Source organism: Sapajus apella, unplaced genomic scaffold (genome assembly GCF_009761245.1).
Source record: "Sapajus apella isolate SASKATOON/1434 unplaced genomic scaffold, GSC_monkey_1.0 scaffold44, whole genome shotgun sequence".
Taxonomy (NCBI): domain Eukaryota; kingdom Metazoa; phylum Chordata; class Mammalia; order Primates; family Cebidae; genus Sapajus; species Sapajus apella.
The window spans coordinates 2,838,004-2,864,440 of NW_022436984.1; the positions used below are offsets into that span (position 1 = coordinate 2,838,004).

At 37.5% G+C, this 26,437-nt stretch overlaps 1 protein-coding gene across 5 annotated transcripts in view; it reads left to right on the plus strand.

Moving 5' to 3' along the window:
* CLIP4 (CAP-Gly domain containing linker protein family member 4) overlaps window positions 1–25,072 on the plus strand; it is a 74,885-nt gene extending 49,813 nt beyond the window's left edge. For all 5 annotated transcript variants that reach the window (XM_032239198.1, XM_032239196.1, XM_032239199.1 and 2 more), the window contains 3 exons: window positions 2,656–2,717; window positions 10,817–10,889; window positions 22,841–25,072. In XM_032239198.1, the coding sequence (XP_032095089.1) occupies window positions 2,656–2,717; window positions 10,817–10,889; window positions 22,841–23,162 (457 nt within the window). In that variant the 3' untranslated portion in view covers window positions 23,163–25,072. The remainder of the gene's footprint in view (window positions 1–2,655; window positions 2,718–10,816; window positions 10,890–22,840) is intronic.
* The last annotated feature ends 1,365 nt before the right edge of the window (window positions 25,073–26,437 follow it).

Below are 26,437 nucleotides of genomic sequence, written 5' to 3' on the forward strand. Positions count from 1 at the left end.
TCCTTAGTGAATCATTTCATATTTTTTGTATTAATTTCCTTCTATGATATACTTGATATAATTTTCTTCTTATTTATGGTAATATAGAATTTAACATACAATGCTTTGTAGTTCATAAAGTATCTTCACTTAAATGTTGTTTCATTTATCCTAATAAATATTGGTTAGGTAAGCTGGAAAATAATAACTTTAACAAACATGTATTGAGCATTTAGTAAGTGGGTAGGCTCTGCACAGTGTGTTTTAGATGTATACCTCATAAATCCCCCCAGATCTCGTGAGCTGTAAGTTATTAGGATTATTTCCATTTTGCAGATGAAGAAACAGGTTTCAAAGAGCTAAGTGATTTAGCTAAAGTCAAACGCTAATTAGCCGTGGGGCTGGACTCAGCCCAGGTGTGTTATTTTGTAATTGTCTTTTTGTAAGCCCTTGCTTTTAGATGGTTTGTTCTTTTTTATTATTATTATTTTTATTTTATAAATGAAGAAAAGGAGGTAGTAACTACGAATACTGTTTATATGTGCTGGGATCCGTTTGCAGGACTCTTCATGTATTAGCCTGTTTACTGCTCTCCTGTAGCTCTGTGGTGCAGGCACCATGTTCCATGGATGAGGAAAGTAAGGCACAAGGGGTGACGTGTGCTGTGCTCCAAAGTGGGGATCTGAACCCAGGTTGTCTAGTTTCAGCATGTGTGTCCTTAACCGTAGCACTATAGTGATTAGAAGAGCTTCAGGGACCTTCTTCGGGATGTACATCTTGTAAATGATTGGTTTGGGAGTAAAATCGATGCTGAGTCACCAGCCAGCCTTCTGTGTTCTCATGTTACTTTGGGCATATTTTCATCAACACATTGCAGCAGTCTCTTAGAAGTTGTGTTTGTCTCCTAGTCATGAGGACTGGGATTCTGCTTTTTCATGTTTGATTACCCAGAGTACATAATTTGGCATATTTTAGGCACATTAAATATTGATCCCATCTGATTCCTAGTTCAGTGCATTTTATGCTCTAACAGCTTTTTCCACCGCCTCTATGTCGTAAAGCCGCTTTTTCATGGTTTCATCTTTTCTTTCTTGCTTTGTTTCTGGAGCACACTTTTTTTTTTTACGTTGTTTGGTTTTTTTTTTTTTTTTTTTTGATTGCCTTCTATTTGGTTTTCTTTAAGGTGGTGTATTTAAAAGCAGCCCCCTCTTAAAAAAATAGGCCTGTTTCTAAATGAACTGCTATCTCAATCCAGCTGTCTTCCTGTCATCTTCTGATTGTCTCATTCATCATCATCAAATACTATTAAGTGTCTTTTAGCACTTGTGCTGCGCTAGGCATTCTATAAGCAAATAAAACAGACATGGTCCCTGATTTTGAGGAGTTTCTCATCTGAACCAGCTTTGGAGCTCTTGAAAGATACCACTGCTCTTCAAGATGGAAGAATTTTAAACTAGGGACTGTTTGAGGACAGTCCTAATAAGGTAGTGGCCAGTCACAGTCACATCTTGCATCTTCGTCCTCCCCAGGACTATAGCTGACCTTTACCCCCAAACCCCTTTCTGTTTGTAAAATGTGCTTCCTACCCCAGAATCTTTGCACATGTTATTTCTTTCTGCTTGGATGGCTTTCTACACCCACCTACTATTGCCCAGCATTCACTAAGTGAACACCTTTTCTTCTGTTAATATATTAATCAGTCAAAATTTCTTTAGAGATACTCTAAGAAAATTGACTAGGCTAAATCTAATCTCTCTCACACACACACACTTTGCTCAAATGATCTTCATTAGCATAATATTCACTTTCTTAGTTCTTGCTATTATTAGACACTTACTATTAATGAACTGATTACTTTCAGAATTCACTTTCTCTCAGCTGTTACTGCTTCATTCAAATATCCGTCCTCTTGATAAAATCACCTTCTTTGTGTCCATCAGTCTCTCATTGCGGTATGTTGTATATCATGTAAAAATGATGCATATGAATTGTTAGGTGACATGGCAAATATTGCAAGAGTTGCAGGATTTCTTGATGGCAATAAGATATGCTGGAGGAAACGATTGACAGATGAAGGCTTTCCAGATTTAGGTCATTAACAGTTGAAAGAAAATGAGGCTGTCAGGATTGACTTTTCAAAAATAAAGAATGATTTGAATATCAAAAAATGAAGGAAACTCCATCGGGAAAGTGACCTTTTATGATCGTGGCTTAGAGTCAAATATAAAGTAAAAGATGTTGAGCTGTATTAGCCTTATAGTTTTACCAGAAAAATCACTCACACAAACTCAGCCAATGCCTTTTCCTTTCAATTTAAGAATTCCTGCCTTTTTCACAATATTAATCTAACATTTGTTAAGTTTAATATCAAATAAACTTAATTTTCATAGTTTTTAGTTTCACCTTTGAAGATGACGTTTCAAAGAAATAAATTCAAGTTCATATTTTAGTGAATTCACTTTAATTTTTTTCTATACTAATTAGATAGTGAGAACCTCTTCTATTTTAATTATTGTTTTTCTTTCATGCCAGATCGAAGCTCCTGGCTTATAATGGATATTCAATAAATCTTTGTCTAATGAATGACTACATTTGGTATGAAAAACTTAGTTGATAACCATTCTTAAATCTGAAGACCAACTACTTCTAATGAGGTGTATTTTGCTTTATTCACAGAGTGACAGATTCCCTGGATACCCTTTCAGAAATTTCAAATAAACAGAAACATTCTTATCCTGGTAAGATTACACAGTTTTGTGTTCCTAATAATTATTTCTTTGCTTTCATTTCTTGAAAAATTTCTATTGTGAGATATATATGTATACAAAAGGGTCTATAAAATGTATTTATATAGTTTGTGTAATCACAGAGCAAACATCTGTTACCTATCCCCTGGCTGAAGAAGAGGATGAGCTGACCTGTAGAAACCCCTGAGTACCCCATCCCATCTCGTCTGCCTCCCTCTTTGTATACTCCATCCTTCATATACTCCATCCTCTCCATATACTCCTTAAGAGGCGTCTTGAATTGTACATTAATTATTCCCTTGATTCTCTTTATCACCCATATGTAGATATATCAATAATATGTGTTTAGTTTTGGTTGTTTGCTATTTCGTTATTTAGCATTCCATTGAAATATTCATTCCATAATTGATGGTTATTTGGGTAATCGCCTGTCTTTTCTATTACAAACTATGCTCTTGTGCACACTTGAGGAAGTTTCTCTAGGATCGCCAGGTGTGGGATACCTGTGTCCTCCACCTTCCTAGGTAATGCCTGTCTGTACTGCATACTCTATCTGTGGTGGATCAGAGCCTCTGCTTCTCCTTGCCTCACTAGTACTTCCCTTGTTTGATTTAGAAATCTTTGCCTATCTGAAGGGCTTAAATGGTATTCCATTACCGTTTAATTTGCGTTTTCTAGATTACAAATGAGGATGAACCTATTTTCATGCTTATGGGCTGTATGCATTTCCTCTATTGTGAAGCATCTGTTCAAGTTTCTTGCCCATTTTCAGGAGATGGTTTGTCTTTATCTTATTAATTTGTAGGCTGCTTTATATATTTTGGGTACAAACATTTTGTTAACTTCATGTGTTGCAAATGTCTTGCGCAGGTTGTTACTTGTCTTTTAATCTTTTTATTATTTTTGTTGTCTTTGGATGAGCAAAACTCCTTAATTTTTTTGTAGTCAAAATAGCAAAACATGTTATGGTTTGGATTTTTTGTTTTACAAAATCTTTTCTTAAAATAGAAATTATGAAGATATTTTCTCATATTGTTTTCTAAAAGGTTTATATTTTTATGTTTCCCATTTGTCAGTTTACCAAGAATTGATTTTGTGTATGGGAAGGATCTAATTTCTTTCTTTCTTTTTTTTTTTTTTTTTTTTTGCATGGATAACCATATATGAAAGAATGATTTGTATATCAATCCTTAAATAATTATTGAGATTAATTTTATGGCCCACTCTAATAGGTACGTTGTTTTAATTTGAAATTCCCTAGTGTTTCTTTTCTTTTTTCCTTTTTTTGAGACAAAGTCTCACTCTGTCACCCAGGCTGGAGTGTAGTGGCGCAATCTTGGCTCACTGCAACCTCCACCTCCCAGGTTCAAGCGATTCTCCTGCCTTAGCCTCCCAAGTAGCTGGGATTACAGGCACATGCTACCACACCCTGCTAATGTTTGTATTTTTTTTTTTTAGTAATTTTGAGATTTCACCATATTGGCCAGACTGGTCTCAAACTCCTGACCTCATGATCCACCCACCTCGGCCTCCCAAAGTGCTGGGATTATAGGTGTGAGCCACCATGCCAGGCCTCCCTAGTGTTTCAATCTGGTATTTTCTAAAGATGTTTGATGTTGTATTAATTGCTAGGGATGCTGTGACCAAGTACCACAGACTGGGTGGTTGAAACACAGACATTCATTTTCTCACAACTCAAGAGGCTCTAGACATCTGAGATCAAGGTGTTGGCAGGTTTGGTTTATTTGAAGGCCTTTCTCTATGTCTTGTAGATGACCTTCTATCTCTGGTGTCTTCATGTGGTCTTTTTCACTGTGTGTATGTGTCTGTCCCACTCTCCTCATAAAGACACTAGTCATGTTGGATTAGAGGCCACCCATATGACCCCATTTAACTTAATTACCTCCAATTACATATGACCTCATTTTACTGTAGTTATCTCCAAATGTAGTAACATTCTGGAATGCCGAGAGGTTAGGACTTCAGCGTATGAGTTTTGGGGGAACACAATTCAGCCTGTAACAGATGCTGACTATCTTGTCATATGCTTATTTGTCGTCTTTTTTTCTTTGTATTTTTTACTGCATATCATAGTTATACATGTTTTTGGGATACATGTGATAATTTGATGCACATATACAATGTGTAATCATCAAGTCAGGGTAATTGGGACATCCATCACATAAGACATTGATTTTTGTGTTGGGAATGTTATAATTCTCCTCTCCTAGCTGTTTTGAAATATACAGTAAGTTATTAACTATGATTTTCCCCCATACTATTGAATACTATAACTTATTCCTTCTATTTAACTGCATGTTTGTGCTCATTAGCCAATCTGTCTTCATCCTGCTTCCCACCCACTCACACACCCTTCCCAGCCTTTGGTGTTAATCATTCTACTCTTTACTGTCACAAGATTCCCCTTTTGTTAGCTCCCACACGTGAGTAAGAACATATGATAATTTGTCTTTCTGTGCCTAGCTTATTTCACTTACCCTCCAGTTCCATTGGTGTTGCTACAAATGACAGGATTTCATTCTTTTTATGGTGGAATAATATTCCACTGTGTATCTATACCATATTTTCTTTATCCATTCATCCATTGGTGGACACTTAGGTTGATTCCATATCTTGGCTGTTGTGAATTGTGCTGCAATAAACATGAGAGTGCAGCTATCTCTTCTATATACTGATTTCTTTTCTTTTGGAGATATATGTCTATATATCTATATCTGTATATATATCAACAGTGGAATTGCTGGATTATATGATAGTTCTATTTTTAGTTTTTTGAGGAACCTCCACACTATTTTTTCATGATGGCTGTACTCTGCATATTCTCAACAGTGTCCAAACAGCAGCGTGCTATATCTTCTTTGATGACGTGCCTGTTCACATCTTTCGCTCATTTTTAAATTCTGTTTGCTGTTTTCTTGTTGTTGAGTTCTTTGTATATTTTGAATACCAAACCTGTATCAGACATGTGTTTTGCGAATATTTTCCCTCCATCTGTGGCTTGTCTTTTCATTCTCTTAACAGTGTATTTCACAGAGCAGAGGTTTTTAATTTTAATGAAGTCTGAGTTATCAATTTTTTATTTCACAGATTGTGCTTTGGTGTTTTATCTAAAAAGTCATCACCAGACCCGATTACCCTGATTTTTGTCCAGTGTTATCTTCTAGGAGTTTTATAGTCTTGTGTTTTACACTTATATTTATGATCCATTTAGAGTTAATTTTGGGGTAAAATGTGAGGTCTGTATCTAGATTTTGTTTTTCACATGTGAATGTCCAGTTGTTTGAGTATTATGTGTTGAAAAGACAGTCCTTTTTTTTTTTTTTTCCCCCATTGAATTGCCTTTGCTCTGTTTTCAACGATCAGTTGACTAATTTATGTGGGCCTGTTTCTGGGCTCTCTGTTCTTTTTCATTCATCTATTTGTCTAATCTTTTGCCAGTACCACACTGTCTTGATTACTGTATTTTTAAAAATTTATTTATCATACTTTAGGTTCTAGGGAACATGTGCAGATTGTACTGGTTTGTTACATAGGTATACATGTGCCATCGTGGTGTTTTGCTGCATCCATTACCCCATCATCTACATTAGGTATTTCTCCTAATGCTATCCCTCCCCAGTTGCCCCACCCCCTGCTGTTTCTCCCCTAGCCCCCCACACCCCAGGCTGTGGTGTGTGATGTTCACCTCTATGTGTCCTATGTCCCTGTGTCCAGTTCTCATTTTTCAGTAACCACTTATGAGTGAGAACGTGGTGTTTGGTTTTCTGTTCTTGTGTCAGTTTGCTGAGAATGATGCTTTTCAGTTTCATCCATGTCTCTGCAAAGGACATGAACTCATTCTTTTTTGTGGCTGCATAGTTATTGCATGGTGTATATATGCCACATTTTCTTTATCCAGTCCACATTGATGGGCATTTGGGTTGGTTCCAAGTCTTTGCTATTGTGAACAGTGCTGCAATAAATGTACGTGCACATGTGTCTTTATAATAGAATGATTTATAATCCTTTGGATATATGCCCAGTAAAGGGATTGCTGAGTCAAATGGTATTTCTATTTCTAGATCCTTGAGGAATCACCACACTGTCTTCCACAATGGTTGAATTAATTTACACTCCCACCAACAGTGTAAAAACACTCCTATTTCTCCACATGTTCTCCAGCCTCTGTCTCCTGATTTTTTAATGATCACTGTTCTAACTGTCGTGAGGTGGTATCTCAATGTGGTTTTAATTTGCATGTCTCTAATGACCAGTGATGATGAGCTTTTAGTCGTATGTTTTTTGGCCGCAAATTGTCTTCTTTTGAAAAGTATCTGTTCATATCCTTTGCTTACTTTTTGAATGGTTTTTTTTTTCTTGTAAATTTGTTTAAGTTCTTTGAAGATTCTGTGTATTAGCCCTTTGTCAGATGGATAGATTGCAAAAAAATTTTTTTCCCATTCTGTTGGTTGCTGGTTCACCCTATTGATAGTTTCTTTTGCTGTGCAGAAGCTCTTAAGTTTAATTAGATCCCATTTGTCTACTCTGGCTTTTGTTGCCATTGCCTTTGGTGTTTTAGTCATGAAGTCCTTGCCCATGCCTATGTCCTCAATAGCATTGCCTAAGTTTTCTTCTAGAGTTTTTATGGTGTTAGGCCTCATGTTTAAATCTTTAATCACTGCTCAACCTGAAGAATTACTATAAAGATTACTATAGCTTTATAGTAATTCTTCAGGTTGAGTGGTGTCAGTCCTCTGGTTTTGATCTGCTTTTTCAATATTTGTGTTGGTTATTCTGGGCCTTTTGCCTGTGCATATAAACTTTATCATCAGTTTGTTAATATCCACAAAATAACTTGCTGGGATTTTAATTGGGATTGCATTGACTATATAGATCAAGTTGGAAAGAACTGACATCTTAATATTTAGTCTTTTTACCCATGAACATGGACTATCCATTTATTTATATCTTCTTTGATTTCTTCCATCAGTTTTATAGTTTTCCTTATATAGACTGTGCATATTTGTTAGATTTATACCTATGTATTTAATTATTTGGCCTTAATGTAAATGGTGCTGCTTTCATCATAATTTTTATAACCTTATACCAGCTTTCTTTTGCTTAAGTATTTGCCTAATATATCTTTTTATATACATTGACTTGTAACCTTTCTATGTTCTTATGTTTTTAGAATATTTCTAAATGAAATATAGTAATGTGTTACTTTTTTTTTTTTGGGACGGAGTTTCACTCTTGTTACCCAGGCTGGAGTGCAATGGCGCGATCTCGGCTCACCGCAACCTCTGCCTCCTGGGTTCAGGCAATTCTCCTGCCTCAGCCTCCTGAGTAGCTGGGATTACAGGCACGCACCACCATGCCCAGCTAATTTTTTGTATTTTTAGTAGAGACGGGGTTGTGTTACTTTTTTTAAAAAAAGTCTGACAATCTTTCTTTTAACTGAGAGTCTTACTCATTTGCATTTATTGTAATTGCTGATAAACATTGATGATATTTTTGCTATCTTATTTGTTTTCTATTCACTTTTTTATAATTAATAAATGATTTTTCTTGGCTTTATTCTGGCCATATTTCCAGCCCCCGGTTTTTTTTTTTTTTTTTTTTTTTTTGAGACGGAGATTCACTCTTGTTACCCAGGCTGGAGTGCAATGGCGCGATCTCGGCTCACCGCAACCTCCGCCTCCCGGGTTCAGGCAATTCTCCTGCCCCAGCCTCCTGAGTCGCTGGGATTACAGGCACACACCACCATGCCCAGCTAATTTTTTGTATTTTTAGTAGAGACGGGCTTTCACCATGTTGACCAGGATGGTCTCGATCTCTTGACCTCGTGATCCACCCGCCTCGGCAGTTTTTTTTTTTTTAATTCTATTTACCCCCTCTACTTGTGTAGAAGTTACACTCTATGAATATTCTTCTTAGTAATTACTGTACATAATTTAACATTCATTACTCATTAATTCTCAGAACTTCTACTTGAGATCATTTTTATTAATTTCATGTAGATTCTTTAAAGGTTCTTTTAGAAAGGGTCTGTTGGGTAGCAAACTCTTTGTTTTTGTCTTTTCCAATGATAATTTTACTGGTTGTAGAATATTAAGTTAAAAGATATTTCCCCCCGCCTCTTGACAGTATCATTGTGCTGTTTTTTTGGCTTCTGTCATTGTTGATGAGACAATATCTGTGAGTCTAATTAATTCATATTGTTGTTTCACTATGATATGTCTAGGTGGAGATTTTGTTTATCCTGTTTATTCTTTTTGTTTGGCATTACAGATTTTTCTGTATCTGGGAATTGATCAGTTATGTAAAGTTCTTACCTGTTATAATTAAAATAGTTTCTCCTTTTTTCTCATGCTTATCTCCTTCTGAAACACTCTTTAGTAGTATGTTGGACCTTCTCATTTTCCTTCCCATGCTTTCTCATATTTCTCACAACTTGTCACTCTAGACTGTATTCTGGATATCTCCAGATCCATCCTTCTGTTTCCTGATTATCTCTTGAGCTGTTTATTCTGCTGCTTAATTCAGCCATAAAGCTTTAAAACCATAAAAAAAATTTTTTTTTCAAATCTTGCTACTTATCATTGCTATTCTTTCCCCGTTTTTTCAAATTTTTCTTTTTTGTCTAAACATTTAAAATATTATCTTTTATTTTGTGTTAAATAATTAAGTATCTAAAACCTTTGTGAGTCTCATTCTGCCATCTGTTTGTGTTGAGACTAACTTATGGTTTTTCTTCTTTCCTTTTGAGTTTTGTAATTCATTCTTGTGAGATGCTTCTTTTACTCAGAATTGTATATATAAAAATTCTTTGAGGACTGGGTTGATGCCTCCAGAGAAGATCGTAGCTACCTGTGCCAAGTTGCCTAGAGGCACTGCCAACCTGGAACACTTTAATTTATAGTCTCTGCAACATTTTTGTATTACAAGACAACATGAATTTCATTCATGGTCACAGATTCTGAGGGGAGAAAATTTTGCCTCCTACTGAGCATTAAGGTTGACATAAGTGACTTTCCTTTGTCTTCATCTGAACGATGTTTCATTTCTCCTTTTGCCTTGCACTGAGTGAGCTGTTTGGGATCCTCACTTTAACCAAGAATCTTTTGTGAGGATCCCCATGTGGAGGCCTTAGACTTTATTTGCCTCCCTGTCTCCTGTGCAGCCAGTAAGGTGGAAGCCCAGGTTCTCTGGAATTCAGTGGAAAGCCTGCTGGTTTAAGATGGTCAATTACTTTGGTGTTTGGGGGCTTCTGATGGTTTCACTTTTTTGTTTTTAGCCTCTTTGAAATTGTGCCTTTTGTGTCATCTCAATAGTATTTTTTAAAAACTACAGTTTTAACTAAAATTGCATCAATCAAGAGATTCATTCAGCATATCTGGTCTGCCATAACTGGCTGGGCTAGAAATCTTGTTTCTTTTTAAAAACATCTTTTTAAAAATTTACCTCTTGTGAAGTGTTTTTGTTTTTGTTGTATTATTTGGAGAGGCCAACAATCAAAAGTTCTGAAGTTAACCGTTCAGTGTTTTATAAATGATTATGTCTTTAAACCATTTTATCTTTTTCTTTTTTATATGAATACCAAGATTATATTTGATAGTAAAAATAATCAGCTTTATAAATAAATAATTCAATGTTATTTGATTTCTGAGAAATCTTATAATAAAAATCTCCAAAAGTAATGTCATGCTCTTCACTTATTCATATATGTGTATAGTTTGATCATGAAGGTAAAGATGAAAATTTGTCAAGAAATCTAAGCTACGATTATATTCTGTATACTTACCTTCTCTGCTTTTTCTTCTTCTTTTTCTTCTTTTTATTAATGAGATAGGGTCTCACTATATTGCCCAGGCTGGTCTTGAACTCCTGAGTTCAAGCAGTCTTCCCACTCTGCCTCCCAAAGTGCTGGGATTAAGGGTGTGAGCCACTGTGTTGCCCTGCTTTCTATTTTGAAAGAAACATTTAATATAATAGAACATCTATAGAAGAAATGATAAAAGATCATTGTAAATAAGAGCTGAAAGCTTATCATCTATTTTTCCTCTTCTAACCCTAACTTTCATATTTAGGTTTTAGGAGAAGTTTTAGCACAACTTCCGCTTCTTCCCAAAAGGAGATTAACAGAAGAAATGCTTTTGCCAAGTGAGTATTAAGAAGATTTAAAAAAACACCTTTCAAGATGAACATGATGGGATTCTGTGAAGGAAGAAAAGTGGAGTGCTGTATCTTTTGCATTGCTTGGTAGAATTTTAACAAGTAGGAGAAAAGGTGTGATGAGCGTATTGAGAAGAGTTCTTTCCCCTTCCTTTGCAAGCGCAATTAAAAATGTCACCAGTGACTAAAACTAGTGCACTGCGTATATTTTTATCTTCATAGAAGTTAGAACTGTTAATAAAAGTTAGAGGAATTTACATTTTGTCTTTTCATTGAGTAGGGTGGATTGCTTTTAAACGCTCCTTAGGTAATCAGAGATTTGATTTAATACTGCCAGTGATACATGAAGGAAATCTAAGGTATAACCTTAGTTATTTTGAAAAGTGCTCTCACATTCTCTCAAGTGTATATTGCTTAAAAAGCCTTTTTGTTTCATCGTAGAAAAAATGCCCTTTTCTCTTGTTTTTATCTCCCCCAGACCCACTTCACTTCCTGCCAGTGGTTTTCTGAAGCTTTTTTACTTTTAGAGTACTATGAGGCTCTTCCAGACTGATTGGGTTAGAGGTTCTTTTTTAAATGATGCCATTTAATTTACGAATAATACCCTGGGGGAAAAGGCTTAGCTGCTTAAGGAAGTACACATGCTTGCTTAAGTAGTAGGTGGTAGGAGCCACCAGAAATTAGAGCCCAAAAGCTAGAACTTGAAGTCCCATGGGGGATAGGCAGGTCATTTGTTTACCCTCTGGTGTGAAGGTATTGACAAGCTTCACAGAGATCTGAAATTTCACGGGAGAACCCTGCCTGGTCCTAAGGACTGTTAGGTACTGTTGACAGGGTTGGGTGGGGCTGTTTTTCTCCCTTCCTTAAAATCATCACCAATTTTGAGAATTTTGAAATTGGTCTTCTTGCTTGAGTAGCTGAAAGGGTTTAAGGACAGTCAGTTTATGCTCCAGTTTATTGAAGATACTCAAGAATTCTTAGGCAGAATGGAAGAAGTTGCTATGAAGAAACAACCAGGAAATAAAGGACTCTGAAGGGGGAGAGGTATCCAAATCAGTGTCGAGATGTTGGTGAGTGGAAGAACATGATACAAAGAAACAAGGGAAGGAGAAAGCAATCTGAACATTGGGAATTACACAGCAGGTATGGTTAGATGCAAGACGCTCTGTGGACATGAGGTGGAAATATTAGTACTTATCTGTTTTCTATGAAATAAAAAAGCTTTAGTAATATTTATACAGGTTAACACTAGTACCTTAAGAATATACTTTTATTGGGGTTAGAGAATAAGCTTTTAAAATTATTTATCTGTTTTTACTCATAGAGTGTGCAACCAAAATGTTTGTTGTTCATTGTTCTCAGGAATAAAAGAGAGAGTGTCAGGTGCTGGCAGGCGCTTAGGACATTTGTCCCTGCTCCTAGGGGTGAGGGAGACAGGGCAGTGCTAAGATGGCCTTCTGCCAGGCAAGGGGCCAGAGTTGATTGCGTGTTGTGCTATCAGTTGTTAATCTGTCTGGAGGCATGGTGTGTTCTGAAGCATGCGTGTTGAGAAAGTGCGTGTCTTGAGATTCATCAAACTCTGCTCCATTTCCTTGCTTAGTTGTATGGAAAGAAATGATACTTTGAGAAGAAATATGGAAAATCCAGTCAGAGATGATGAAAATTCCTGGGTAGAAACTTGAAGGCCTTGGGGGCAAAGGACACGTTAGGCCCCCGTGAGTGAAAGCAAGCTGGGAAACAGGAAGGAACAGCCTCCCATGTCCTTTCTGTGAGAAAACAAGATTTTTCTAGATCATGTACAGAAATGGTAGTGAGGAATGTGTTTCATCCCGAGGAAGACATGGCAGAAAGCAGGAGGGAAGCAGCTCTGTCTTCAGAACACTGTATGTCCGGTGCCAAGAATGAGCTTGAGATTTTCCCACAGTCGTCACAGGGATCTAATAGGCATGAGGCATCCATCCTCCTTCACTCTTTGGATGTCTACATCCCGCCTGGGATCTGTCTCTTGTCCCGTCATTACCAGCTCACTTCAGCTCTTCTCCATGTTATCCCCAGGGCCTGCTCAAAAGTCCTCGCTGGGTCTTATCTGTGGAATCTGGCTCATTGGCATGGTTTGGTCAGCCCACATTTGATGGTCTTTAGGCAGTATTCATATGATCCAGTTTACCGCAGGTCTGTCCTCCCACATCATGTGCTTGCGTTGGTTTTGTGCCTCTCCCTTAAAGCTTTCAAATTCTCAAACACAGAATGAAGTCCAGATTCACTGGCCCAGCCTACAAAGGCCTACATGATTGGCTCCTGTGTTTCTCCTGACTTTTGTTTCATGGTGATATCCTCACAGGTGACTGCAGTTCTCTAAACTGCATGCTTTTCAGGAATAGTAAAAAGTAACACACATACTGCGGCTGGGCACAGTGGCTCATGCCTGTAATCCCAACACTTCGGGAGGCTGGGGCGGGAGGAGCACTTGAGGTCAGGAGTTTGGGACCAGCCTGGCCAACATGGTGAAACCCAGTCTCTACTAAAAATATAAAAATTAGCTGGGCATGGTGGCGGGTGTCTAATCCTAGCTACTTGGGATGCTGAGGCAGGAGAGTCACTTGAACCTGGGGGATGGAGGTTGCAGTGAGCCTAGATTTCGCCACTGCACTCCAGCCTGGGTGACAGAGCAAGACTCTGTCTCAAAAAAAAAAAAAAAACCTAATATATGTATATATGTGTGTGTGTGTGTGTGTGTGTGTATATATATATATGTATATATATATATGTGTGTGTATATATATATACATATATATATACACACACACACACATACACATATATATATATTTTGCTCAGATGACCATCTGCGCATTCCCTTTTCTGTGTGCTTATCTTTCAAGTTGGCAGAAATATCATTTCCCCACTAACATGTCTTTCCTGAGGCTTTAAGGGAAGAGAGACGTCTTCCTCTTCTGTGCTCGTTCTGCACTGTATAGGGTCTTTATTACAGTGTTTATAACATTTTACTGATTATTATGTGCAAATATCTAGAATGTAGCCCCATGCCTGCCATTTCATAGGTGGCAAATAAATGTTTTTCAATGAGTAAACAGAGCTCTCAAACATGCTGTAATTTTAAGTTTCTCAATTCTCTGGCTTTTCAGCTTTGACATAACTTTAATCAAATCATTCCTAACAGAATGTGAAGTGTTTACTCAAGTCACTACTTTTTGGTTTAGATGTTGAATCCATTAATTGTTTCTTTAAAAACTTTGATTATGAAAGTTGTACAATATTTGAAAAATTAAGAAAAATCGAATGTAAGTAAAAGTCATCTGTAATTTTGTTAACTAGATGAGATTATCACTGTTAGCATTTGGTATATACTTTCCCCATTGTTTTCCTAATGCATGTGTCTGAATTTTTTTTTTTTTTTTTGAGATGGAGTTTTGTTCTTGTTGCCCAAGCTGGAGTGCAATGGTGTGATCTCAGCTAACTGCAACCTCTGCCTCCTAGGTTCAAGCGATTCTCATGCCTCAGCCTCCCAAGTAGCTGGGAATATAGGTGCGTACCACCAAGACCAGCTATTTTTTTTTTTTTTGTATTTTTAGGAGAAACAGCGTTTCACCATGTTAGCCAGGCTGGTCTTGAACTCCTGACCTCAGGTGATCTGAAACACAGGAGAAATACCAAAGTGCTGGGGTTACAGGCATGAGCCACCACACCCAACCATGTGTCTGAATTTTTAAGCAGAGGGAGATGAGTCGTATTCTATATAACCTTTTCAAAGCTTTTCCTTGTATGTCCTGCTCATATTCTCACATTCTTTAATATCTTCTCTCAGCGTGACTTTGGCAATGTTTTTAAAGACCGTGCTGTGATATAAAAACATTTTTATGGCACAATAATAAATGAAAAAATAATCGTCAGATTCACCAGGGTTGAAATGAAGGAAAAAATGCTAAGGACAGCCAGAGAGAAAGGTCGGGTTACCCACAAAGGGAAGCCCATCAGACTCACAGCAGATCTCTCTGAAGAAACTCTACAAGCCAGAGGAGAGTGGGGGCCAATATCCAACATCCTTAAAGAACTTTCAACCTAGAATTTCATATCCAGCCAAACTAACCTTCATAAGCGAAGGAGAAATAAAATCCTTTAGGAACAAGCAATTGCTCAGAGATTTCATCACCACCAGGCCTGCCTTGTAAGAGCTCCTGAAAGAAGTACTAAACATAGAAGGAACAACCAGTACCAGCTACTCCAAAAATGAAGGTAAAGAGCATCGACACAATGAAGAAACTGTGTCAACAAATAGGCTAGCATCAAAATGGCAGGATCAAATTCACACATAACAATATTAACCTTAAGTGTAAATGGGCTGAATGTCCCAATCAAAAGACACAGACTGGCAGATTGGATAAAAAGTCAAAGCCCATCAGTGTGTTGTATCCAGGAAACCCATCTCATGTGCAAGGATACACATAGCTTCAAAATAAAGGGATGGAAGAAGATTTATCAAGCACCAAGCAAATGGAGAGCAAAAAAAAAAAAAAGGAGTTGCAGTCTTAGTCTCTGATAAAATAGACTTTAAACGAACAAAGATCAAAAGAGACAAAGAAGGGCATTACATAATGGTAAAAGGATCAATGCAACAAGAAGAGCTAACGATCCTAAATATATATGCACACAATACAGGAGCACCCAGATACATAAAGCAAGTTCTTAATGACCTACAAAGAGACTTAGACTCCCACACAATAATAATGGGAGACTTTAACACTCCACTGTCAAAATTAGACAGATCAACGAGACAGAAAATTAACAAGGATGTCCAGTACTTGAACCCAGATCTGGACCAAGCAAACCTATTAGACACTTACAGAACTCTCCACCCCAAATCTGTAGAATATACATTCTTCCCAGCACCACATAACACCTACTCTAAAATTGATCACATAATTGGAAGTAAATCACTCCTCAGCAGATACAAAAGCATGGAAATCATAACAGTCTCTCAGACCACAGTGCAATCAAATTAGAACTCAGGATTAAGAAACTAACATAGAACCGCACAACTTCACGGAAACTGAACAACTGGCTCTTGAATGTTGACTGGATAAACAATGAAATGAAGGCAGAAATAAAGATCTTCTTTGAAACCAATGAGAATGAAGACACAACATACCAGAATCTCTGGGACACATTTAAAGCAGTGTCTAGAGGAAAATATACAGCAATAAATGCCCACATGAGAAGCAAGGAAAGATCTAAAATCAACACCTTATCATCAAGATTGAAAGAGCTAGAGGAGCAAAAAAACTCAAAACCTAGCAGAAGACAAGAAATAACTAAGATCAGAGCAGAACTGAAGGAGACTGAGACACAAAAACCCTTCAAAAATTAATAAATCCAGGAGATGTTTTTTTCAAAAAGATCAACAAAATAGACCACCAGCCAGATTAATAAGACAAGAGAGAAGAATCAAATAGATGCAATAAAAAACGATAAAGGGGACATCATTACAGATTCCACAGAAATACAGACTACCATCAGAGATAACTGCAAACAACTCTATGCACATAAACCAGTAAACCTGGAAGAAATGGGTAAATTCCTGGATACTTTCATCCTCCCAAGCCTAAACCAGGAAGAAGTCGAAAGCCTGAATAGACCAATAACAAGGGCTGAAGTTGAGGCAGCAATTAATAGCCTACCAACTGAAAAAAAAGCCCAGGTCCAGATGGGTTCACAGGCTAATTCTACCAGACATACAAAGAGGAGCAGGTACCACTTCTTCTGAAACTATTCCAAACAATCCAAAAAGAGGAAATCCTTCCCAAATCATTTTATGAGACCAACATCATCCTGATACCAAAACCTGGCAGAGACTTGACAAGCAAAGAAAACTTCAGGCCAATATCCATGATGAACATAGATGGAAATATCTTCAGTAAAATACTGGCAAGGCGATTGCAACAGCAAATCAAAAAGCTTATCCATCACAATCAAGTAGGCTTCATCCCAGGGATGCAAGGCTGGTTGAACATAGGCAAGTCTATAAACGTAATTCACCACATAAACAGAACCAGAGACAAAAACCACATGATTATCTCAATAGATGCAGAGAAGGCCTTTGACAAAATTCAACAGCCCTTTATGCTAAAACCCTCAGTAAGCTAGGTATCAATGGAATGTATCTCAAACTAATAAAAGCTATTTACAACAAACCCACAGCCAATATCATACTGAATGGGCAAAAACTGGAAGCATTCTCTTTGAAATCTGGCACTAGACAAGGATGCCCTCTCTCACCACTCCTATTCAATATAGTTTTGGAAGTTCTAGCCAGAGCAATCAGGCAAGAAAAATAAAAGGTATTTAATTAGGAAAGGAAGAAGTCAAATTGTCTCTATTTGCAGATGACATGATTGTATATTTAGAAGACCCCATCGTCTCAGCCCCAAATCTCCTGAAACTGATAAGCATCTTCAAAGTCTCAGGATATAAAATCAATATGCAGAAATCACAAGCATTCCTGTACACCAATAACAGACTTAAAGAGAGCCAAATCAAGAACAAACTGCCATTTGCTACAAAGAGAATAAAATAGGAATACAACTAACAAAGGATGTAAAGGAACTCTTCAAGGAGAACTACAAACCACGGCTCAAGGAAGTAAGATAGGACACAAACAGATGGAAAAACATTCCATGCTCATGGTTAGGAAGAATCAATATTGTGAAAATGGCCATACTGCCCAAAGTAATTTATAGATTCAGTGCTATCCCCATCAAGCCACCTATGACCCTCTTTACAGAACTGGAAAAAACCACCTTAAACTTCATATGGAACCAAAAGAGAGCCCCCATAGCCAAGTCAATTCTTTTTTTTATTTTATTTTATTTATTTATTTATTTATTTATTTTTGAGACGGAGTTTCGCTTTTGTTACCCAGGCTGGAGTGCAATGGCGCGATCTCGGCTCACCGCAACCTCCGCCTCCTGGGTTCAGGCAATTCTCCTGCCTCAGCCTCCTGAGTGGCTGGGATTACAGGCACACGCCACCATGCCCAGCTGAATTTTTGTATTTGTAGTAGAGACGGGGTTTCACCATGTTGACCAGGATGGTCTTGATCTCTTGACCTCGTGATCCACCTGCCTCGGCCTCCCAAAGTGCTGGGATTACAGGCTTGAGCCACCGTGCCCGGCCAGCCAAGTCAATTCTAAGCAAAAAGAACAAAGCTGGAGGCATCACACTACCTGACTTCAAACTATACTACATGGCTACAGTAATCAAAACAGAAGGGTACTGGTACCAGAACAGAGATGTAGACCAATGGAACAGAACAGAGGCCTTGGAGCAACGCCACACATTTATAACATCTGATCTTTGACACACCTGACAAAAAGAAGCAATGGGGAAAGGATTCCCTGTTTAACAAATGGTGTTAGGAAAACTGGCTAGTCATGTGCAGAAAGCAGAAACTGGACCCCTTCCTGACACCTTACACTAAAATTCACTCCAGATGGATTAAAGACTTAAACATAAGACCTAACACCATAAAAACTCTAGAAGAAAACCTAGGCAATATCATTCAGGACATAGGCATAGGCAAAGACTTCATGACTAAAACACCAAAAGCATTGGCAACAAAAGCCAAAATAGATTGGATCTAATTAAACTCTAGTGCTTCTACACAGCAAAAGAAACAATGAGAGTGAACTGGCAACTAACAGAATGGGATTACGTTTTTGCAATCTACCCATCTGACAAAGGGCTAATATCCAGAATCTACAAAGAACTAAAACAGATTTACAAGAAAAAAACAAGCCCATTCAAAAGTGGGCAAAGGATATGAATAGACACTTTTCAAAAGAAGACATATATGAGGCCAACAAACATATGAAAAAAAGCTCATCATCACTGGTCATTAGAGAAACGCAAATCAAAACTACATTGGGACACCACACTACACCAGTTAGAATGGCGATCATTAAAAAATCTGGAGACAACAGATGCTGGAGAGGATGTGGAGAAATAGGAACACTTTTACACTGTTGGTGGGAATGTAAATTAGTTCAACCATTGTGGAAGACAGTGTGGTGATTCCTCAAGGACCTAGAAATAGAAATTCCATTTGACCCAGCAATCCCATTACTGGGTATATATCCAAAGGATTATAAATCGTTCTGTTATAAAGACACGTGCACATGTATGTTCATTGTGGCACTGTTTACAATAGCAAAGACCTGGAACCAACCCAAATGCCCACTGATGATAGACTGGACAGAGAAAACGTGGCACATATACACCGTGGAATACTATGCAGCTATAAAAAACGATGAGTTTGTGTCCTTTGTAGGGACATGGATGAATCTGGAAACCATCATTCTCAGCAAACTGACACAACAGAAAACCAAACACCGCATGTTCTCACTCATAGGTGGGTGTTGAACAGTGAGAACACATGGACACACAGGGGAGAATCACTCACTGGGGTCTGTTGTGAGGGGGGACTAGGGAAGGGGCAGTGAGTGGTAGGGAATTGGGGAGGGATAATATGGGAAGAAATGCCAGATAGAGGTGATGGGGATGGTGGCAGCAAACCACATTGCCATGTATGTACCTATGCAACAATCCTGCATGTTCTGCACATGTACCCCAGAACCTAAAGTGCAATAAAATATATATATATATTTATATATGTGTGTTTATATATATAAAATGTTTATATATATAACTATATAATACAATAAAATATATAAAATGTATATGCTAATGAACTTAATTTTTTAGGGAGAAAATAATACATCCTACAGAAATATTTTTTGTTTACATTCTCTAGGAGTCTAGGTAGCAGGACAGAGGTAGGACACAGTAAACAGAGATTTACAATGTGATGTAAATACCTGTTTACTATAGAGATTTACATACCTATAGAGATTTACAATACCTCTACTTAAGACTGTAGATGTATTGTTGTCATTTGGACTAATAAAAGGCAATTTTAAAATATGAAAAAAGATAAATGAAAAAAATCAGAATTTAATAATAGATGCCAGACTTCTAAAACATGTGTTGAACTCTCCCCTTCCTTACTCCCTCCCCCATACTTCCTCTTTCTCTACATAAATGTGTGTGAGTGTGTTTTTCAATATTTATTTATTTATTTCATAGAGTCTTTCTCTGTTGCCCAGGCTGGAGAGCAGTGGTGCTATCTCAGCTCACTGAAACCTCTACCTCCCGAGTTGAAGCGATTCTCATGCCTCAGCCTCTTGAATAGCTGGGATTACAGAAACCTGCCACCGTGCCCCTCTAATTTTTGTATTTTTTGTAGATCCAGGGTTTCACCATGTTGGTCAGGCTGGTCTCAAAGTCCTGGCCTCAAGTGATCTGCCTGCCTCAGCCTCCCAAAGTGCTGGGATTATAGGCATGAGCTACTGCACCCAGCCTCTATTTTCAGTTTATGCATTAAAGCTCTTTATTTGCAGTTTGTTTTAATATACAGGAGTGGTGAGAATCATATCCTTTTCTCTCAGCTAATTTTTACAACACTCCTAATTCAATGTTCATTCCTTTATCACTGATTTGAAGTTTTACTTTTTAATCACATGTAAAATAATTATGTGTATTTTTCATTTTTCTAAAATATGTTTTCTGTGTTGTTTAAAACTACAGTCTTATGCCAGAGCCACATTGTTTTAACTATTGTAACTTTATAATTTAACCTAATGGCAGTGTAAACCTTGCCTCATTATTATTCAACCTTTTCTTAGTTACCAGTACTCATTGTGTTTGTGAAGAGAGCCTGGCCTTTGTGCTTGTACAGCCATGGATCTGAGCCTCATCTTTGCCTTTTTCATCTCTCTGACCTTAGGCACATAGCTTAATTTTTCTGAGCCTCAGATTATTCTTCTGTTACAAGAAAATAATAATCCCGCCTTCACTGGTTTGGGTGAGATTGAAAGACATAACGTATGTGAAGTGGTTAGACACCTAGGAAGTGTTTAGGAAATGATATTGTCATTTATGTGAAAATTACAGTAATTTTGTCTGGTTCTAAAAAATACCCATTTGGGGAGAGTGAACATAAATACATTTCTATTTAGTAACAGCTCTTTTGTGTATGTTCTTCAGTAAAGATTTATGCTTTTTCTTACAGGTACTACATGTTTCTTTATTAAATTTATTGTATTTGTGCATTTGACATGTAAATAATTTAAGACCATTTTATAATTAGGATTCTGTCACTTACTGGCAGATGTGGCTTAGAATAAATCTTTGAGCCTCAGTTTCCTATCCATTAAAATTAGTCATCTTCCTTTCTTACAGGGTGGTTAATAGGAGCAAATGAGACATTGTATGTGATGGCATATTAAAAATAAAGAAAGTGAAATAAAAGGTGAAATAATTTGGACCCAGATTCTGTTCACAATAAGCTCCTGTGTAGTTTCAGTAACAGGTTCTGTTTTGAAGCTACTGTGGGGTAAGGGGAGGGGTTTCTTTTGGAAGAGAGGTGGCATGGGATTGAGGATGGAAAGCTCCAGATAGTTTTGGTGGTTTCTTTCTGGCCATTTTGGAAGGTCTCAGCTCAGGGGGCAACAAGACCCTTGTCATGTTTCTACTGTGGGTAAATGTCAGCTACTTCCAGTGGACAGTGGAGGCAGCTCTGGGGCAGTATGGGCCTGAGGCCTTGGCTGAGTGCACCGGGGAGTCCCGTGCTTTATTATCAGGTCATGGTGGTGGTGGGTGCTAGGAGACGTTTCCAGCACATTGGAAGGAATGTCATGTTGCAGGGAGAAGGAGAGGCAGCTGCTCAAGGCACCTCAGCCCCTCCTTAGTGTTAGTGGCCCGGCATGGAAGTGGGGGTTACTAAACCTTTAATTATAACTGGAGTTCATACATAGAACATGTATATAGGTATTTCCAAAGCTGTGGACTTACAGTTTAAAAATTTGTTCTCATATGAAAAATATTTTTAAAGTGAACAAACTAAATTTACTATAGTCAAAATACTAGATTCTTTTCTTTTTCCTTTGACAATACTGATGCAATTAAAACAGCCAAAATACTAGATTCTTTCTTCTTGCTTTATTTGATAATGCTGATAGAAATTAAATAGGTATAAGTATTTTTTTCTAATTGCTATTTTACTGAAAGCATGTATGTGTGTGTAAATATACGTATGTGTGTCTACACACATTTTATATATATGTGTGTGTGTGTGTGTGTGTATATATATATATATATATATATATATATATATATATAAATGGCAAATGAAATCTTAAATCCAGAATAGGGTAGTCTTAAAATAGAGCAAAGACAAAAACTTTTAAAATGTTAAAAGTCCAGTTGAATTTTGATTAATGAATGTGGGGGTTGGGCGTGCCATCGCATGCTCACTTGCACAGTTGAAAATCAGTGTGTATATTTTGACCCCCCCAAAACTTAACTACCGATAGCCTCCTGTTGACTGGAAGGCTTACTTATAAACAGCTAATTAATAGATATTTTGTATGTTACATGTAGTATATGCCGTATTTTTACAATAAAGTAAGTTAGAGAAAAGAATGTTAAAGTTATAAGGAAAATATATTTACTATTCCTTAAGTAGAAGCGGATCATCATAAAAGTCTTCATCTTCATTGCCCCCACTTTGTGCAGGCTGAGGAGGAGGAGGAAGAGAAGGGGATGGTCTTGCTGTCCCGGGTGGTGGAGGCGGAAGAAACTCTGGGTATAAGCGTACCCACGCACTTCAAACCTGTATAGTTCATGGGTCAACTGTATATTCTAAAACTGCTATTTAAAATTAAAAAACCAACTTGTGACCATAAAGTATTCTCTTTTGGGGACTGAATGAATGAATTCCGAATGTGGCAGTGGAAATGAATATGATGATTGCGTTATGTGGCTTTGGCACTAAAGCGTTTTTCCCGCCTTTCCTTTCTGCATAGATCAAAAGCTGCTTTGCGTCGCAGTTGGAGCAGCACCCCCACTGCAGGGAGCATTGAAGGGAGCGTGAAGCTGCACGAGGGGTCTCAGGTCCTGCTCACGAGCTCTAATGAGATGGGTACTGTTAGGTACGTGGGCCCCACTGACTTTGCTTCAGGTATCTGGCTTGGACTTGAGCTCCGAAGTGCCAAGGGGAAAAATGATGGGTCAGTGGGTGACAAGCGCTATTTCACCTGTAAGCCGAACCACGGAGTCTTAGTTCGACCGAGCAGAGTGACCTATCGGGGGATTAATGGGTCAAAACTTGTGGATGAGAATTGTTGAGTTAAGCTTCTAAAATATTAAATAAGCTTGAATATATATATTTGGTGTAAATAAAGAGTCCATGGTAAATGGTTTACTTTAGCCATATTTAAAATTTGAAAATAGAGTTATTATCTTAAAAATCATTATAACAATTCAGAGAGAGTTCTTTACAAAGCCATGAATATGAACTCTGGGGAATCATGATTCTTTTAAAGCAATTTTCAAAATAAGTATTATTTAAAGCTTTAGGTCCCAAGAAAATTCTGGGACTCAGGAAAAAAAGTGCCATCAGGTGACCAGCTGTTACATTTCTTTGCTTATTCTGTTTTAATTTTACACATCATATTGGATTTTTCTTAGCACCCTAATTGTGAAGGGTTTCTCTAGCTTTGTTACGTGTATTGTTCACATGACCTTTATTTGTCAAGCATTTTTGGAATTTTTCTTTCTTTCCGTGCTTTATTACTGATAAGTCCAATAAGAGAATAGTCGCTGGATTGCTAGTATATTTTTTATATATTTTGGTAAAATTATTTGCCTTTTCATAAATGCCTCATCTAAAGATACGTGATAACTTTGGTGTTGGAAGGGGCCTTAGAGGCTCTCCGGCTCTGCTTCTTGCCCATTGCCAAATACTGAAATGAAGCCTGGCTTACCTGGGGTCACTAACCAGTTGGTTAACTGAGTTAAGAATAGAATGTGGGTCTCCTCACTTGTGGCCCCGTATTCTTTCCTCTGTACAAAATATCCAATCTCAGATTTTTCTTCTGCTGCTTGACTGCTTCATCTGGATAAACTACAAAAAATCCATGATTAAGGTTTATGAATTCAAGTAATAATTAGAATTTTTTTGCACAAACTTAACTTCCTTATTGGATATGTTTGTAACACATAAACACGAAGCACTTTTAAAACATAACGCACTTTTCTCTTTGTGAAGAATTTACCATCCTTTCCTTCTGGGATATGAGAAACATTTTTAAAAAAAGTATTTAACAGAAGAGAGCAAGTTAAGATGTATTAGGAAAGGTGTATTAGTTATTTACTTAAATGTTTATAATATCTGGATTTTTTTTTTGTTTTATTACTCATAGAACTGGTGTTGTGTTTGCTGTTTTTATATCTCCAATTGTTGCAGAGCTCAGCCTGTTATAAAGCTACAGAACTGTATTTTCATTTTCTTTCTTGGGCACATGATAACAAACTAAGCTTCATAATAGTGTGATGTCATCATATAAAATGTTTGTATTGTGGTTAAGTATTGATGTTTATGTCCTGTCTGCGTAAAGATTTATCTTTTATTGTAAGCATTTAGACTTTACCACAGAAATATTGGAACAGTTTGCTTTATAAGATTAAAAAGTATCCTTCAGAATGGAGCTCGCCTTGTGCTTAGAAATAATATGTTGAACTATTTTGCAATATACTATTTTAAATCTGAATTCTGCCACTTTGCTGCCTTTTTAAAATAGTGTGTGGTGTTTCAAATACTGATAGAGCTATTTTCCTGAAATACATTTGCAAAATAAAGGCTGCTTTGTAATCAAGGAATATTTTTACTGATAGAAGGAAATGACTGTACTGCGGTTGAAAAGTAAAGTTATTTTATTATACAGATTATTTCTTAAAAATTCTATTTATACTTTAACTTGAAATCCATGACCACACCAAACTTGGTTATTCATAATTTTTCCTGTTAAATATAAAACACTGTAAGTTAAAAAACAGTAATGCCAACATTGAATTTATTTTTGAGGTCAAAGAACGGTTCTCTTTATATTTAGATGAGGATTAAGTCCATATAACATGTATGTTTACCTATACTATACATGCAAATTAGGTGTTTTCATTTGTGTTTTGCTTATGAAATGTCATTTAAAGTTCACTTCTTGAGCATCAATAAAAAGGGAAGCTGTGTGGTTTTGGAATGGTATCTTGTCATTTACCGTATTTGCAACTCTGCTTTTGTCAGTCACTCAGGGTACGTATGCTTTGAAAAAGCTTTTTTTCCCCTGGTGGTAATGCCTTGGATTTGTCCTGTCCCTATGAAGAGTATTAAAAAGTATCGTGCTTTCTACCCAACATCTTGTGTTCGTGGCCACCCTCCTATTAGTATTGTTTTGATGAATAGTGAGTAATTTAAGAATGTATTTCTACAGTTAGGATTTCATTCGTTTATTTAGGGTAGGATGGAACACTTTGAATTTAGATTAAAAAGTAGAAATAATTACCTACCTTTTACTAAAAAAAGAAACTTTGTTTTTATATTTAGGGTGATTTGGGGGGAATATTTCTAAATATGTAAGAGTGTTGAGATGCAGCTGTTTGCTGACTGTCAACTGCGGTGTTGTAATCTTGGTGTGAATCTGGCACTTCCTCCCAAGAGCTTCTGGCTCCCCTCTCATGTTTTATTTTTCTATTTAGCATTTGGTCATGCTTACTACTCATTACAGCTTCTTGCTTATTATTTCTTTCTTCCTTCACTAGATTGAGGAGTGGATTTTTGACTGTTTTGTTCCGTTCACCACTTTATCCCCAACACCTAGAATAATACTTGGCACCTCGTAGTTGCTCGGTTTTGTTGAGTGAACAAAGGCAGTCAAGATTGTTGGAAATACAGATACTATCTAGCTGACTTCAGACAAGCAGCCTTGCGAGACCAGGCCACGGAACAGGTATGTTTTCTTAGACAGGGAAGGAAGGAGGACAAGAGAAGTTTGAATCCAGGAGCCCAGCTTACCCCTGAAGAGTGCCGAATACGAGCCGAGCCCACAGACGTTGAGTGTCGCAGCGGTGGGGAATGGGGAGGACCACCTGGGGCAGCTCCCTTTCCGCTCTGCCTGGGGCAAACTTTGAATTCCTATTTTAATAGGCTAATTTAGAGAACATGGCAATATGTGTAGTCTCATATGGAGAGAATGAACTGGATCATTCCTAAGTGGGGATAACATTGATCTCCAGTATTAATTTTTTTTTTTTTTGAGGTAGAGTTTTGCTTTTGCTGCCCAGGCTGGAGTGCAATGGAGCTATCTCAGCTCACCACAACCTTGGCTCACTGCAACCTGCGCCTCCTGGGTTCAAGGGATTCTCCTGCCTCAGCCTCCCCGGTAGGTGAGATTACAGGTGCCCACCACCATACCTGGCTCATTTTTTTTGTATATTTAATAGAGACAGGGTTTCACTGTGTTGGCCAGGCTGGTCCCGAACTCCAGACCTTAGGTGATCCACTTGCCTTGACCTCCCAAAGTGCTGGGATTATAGGCATGAGCACCATGCCCAGCCGTATTTTTATT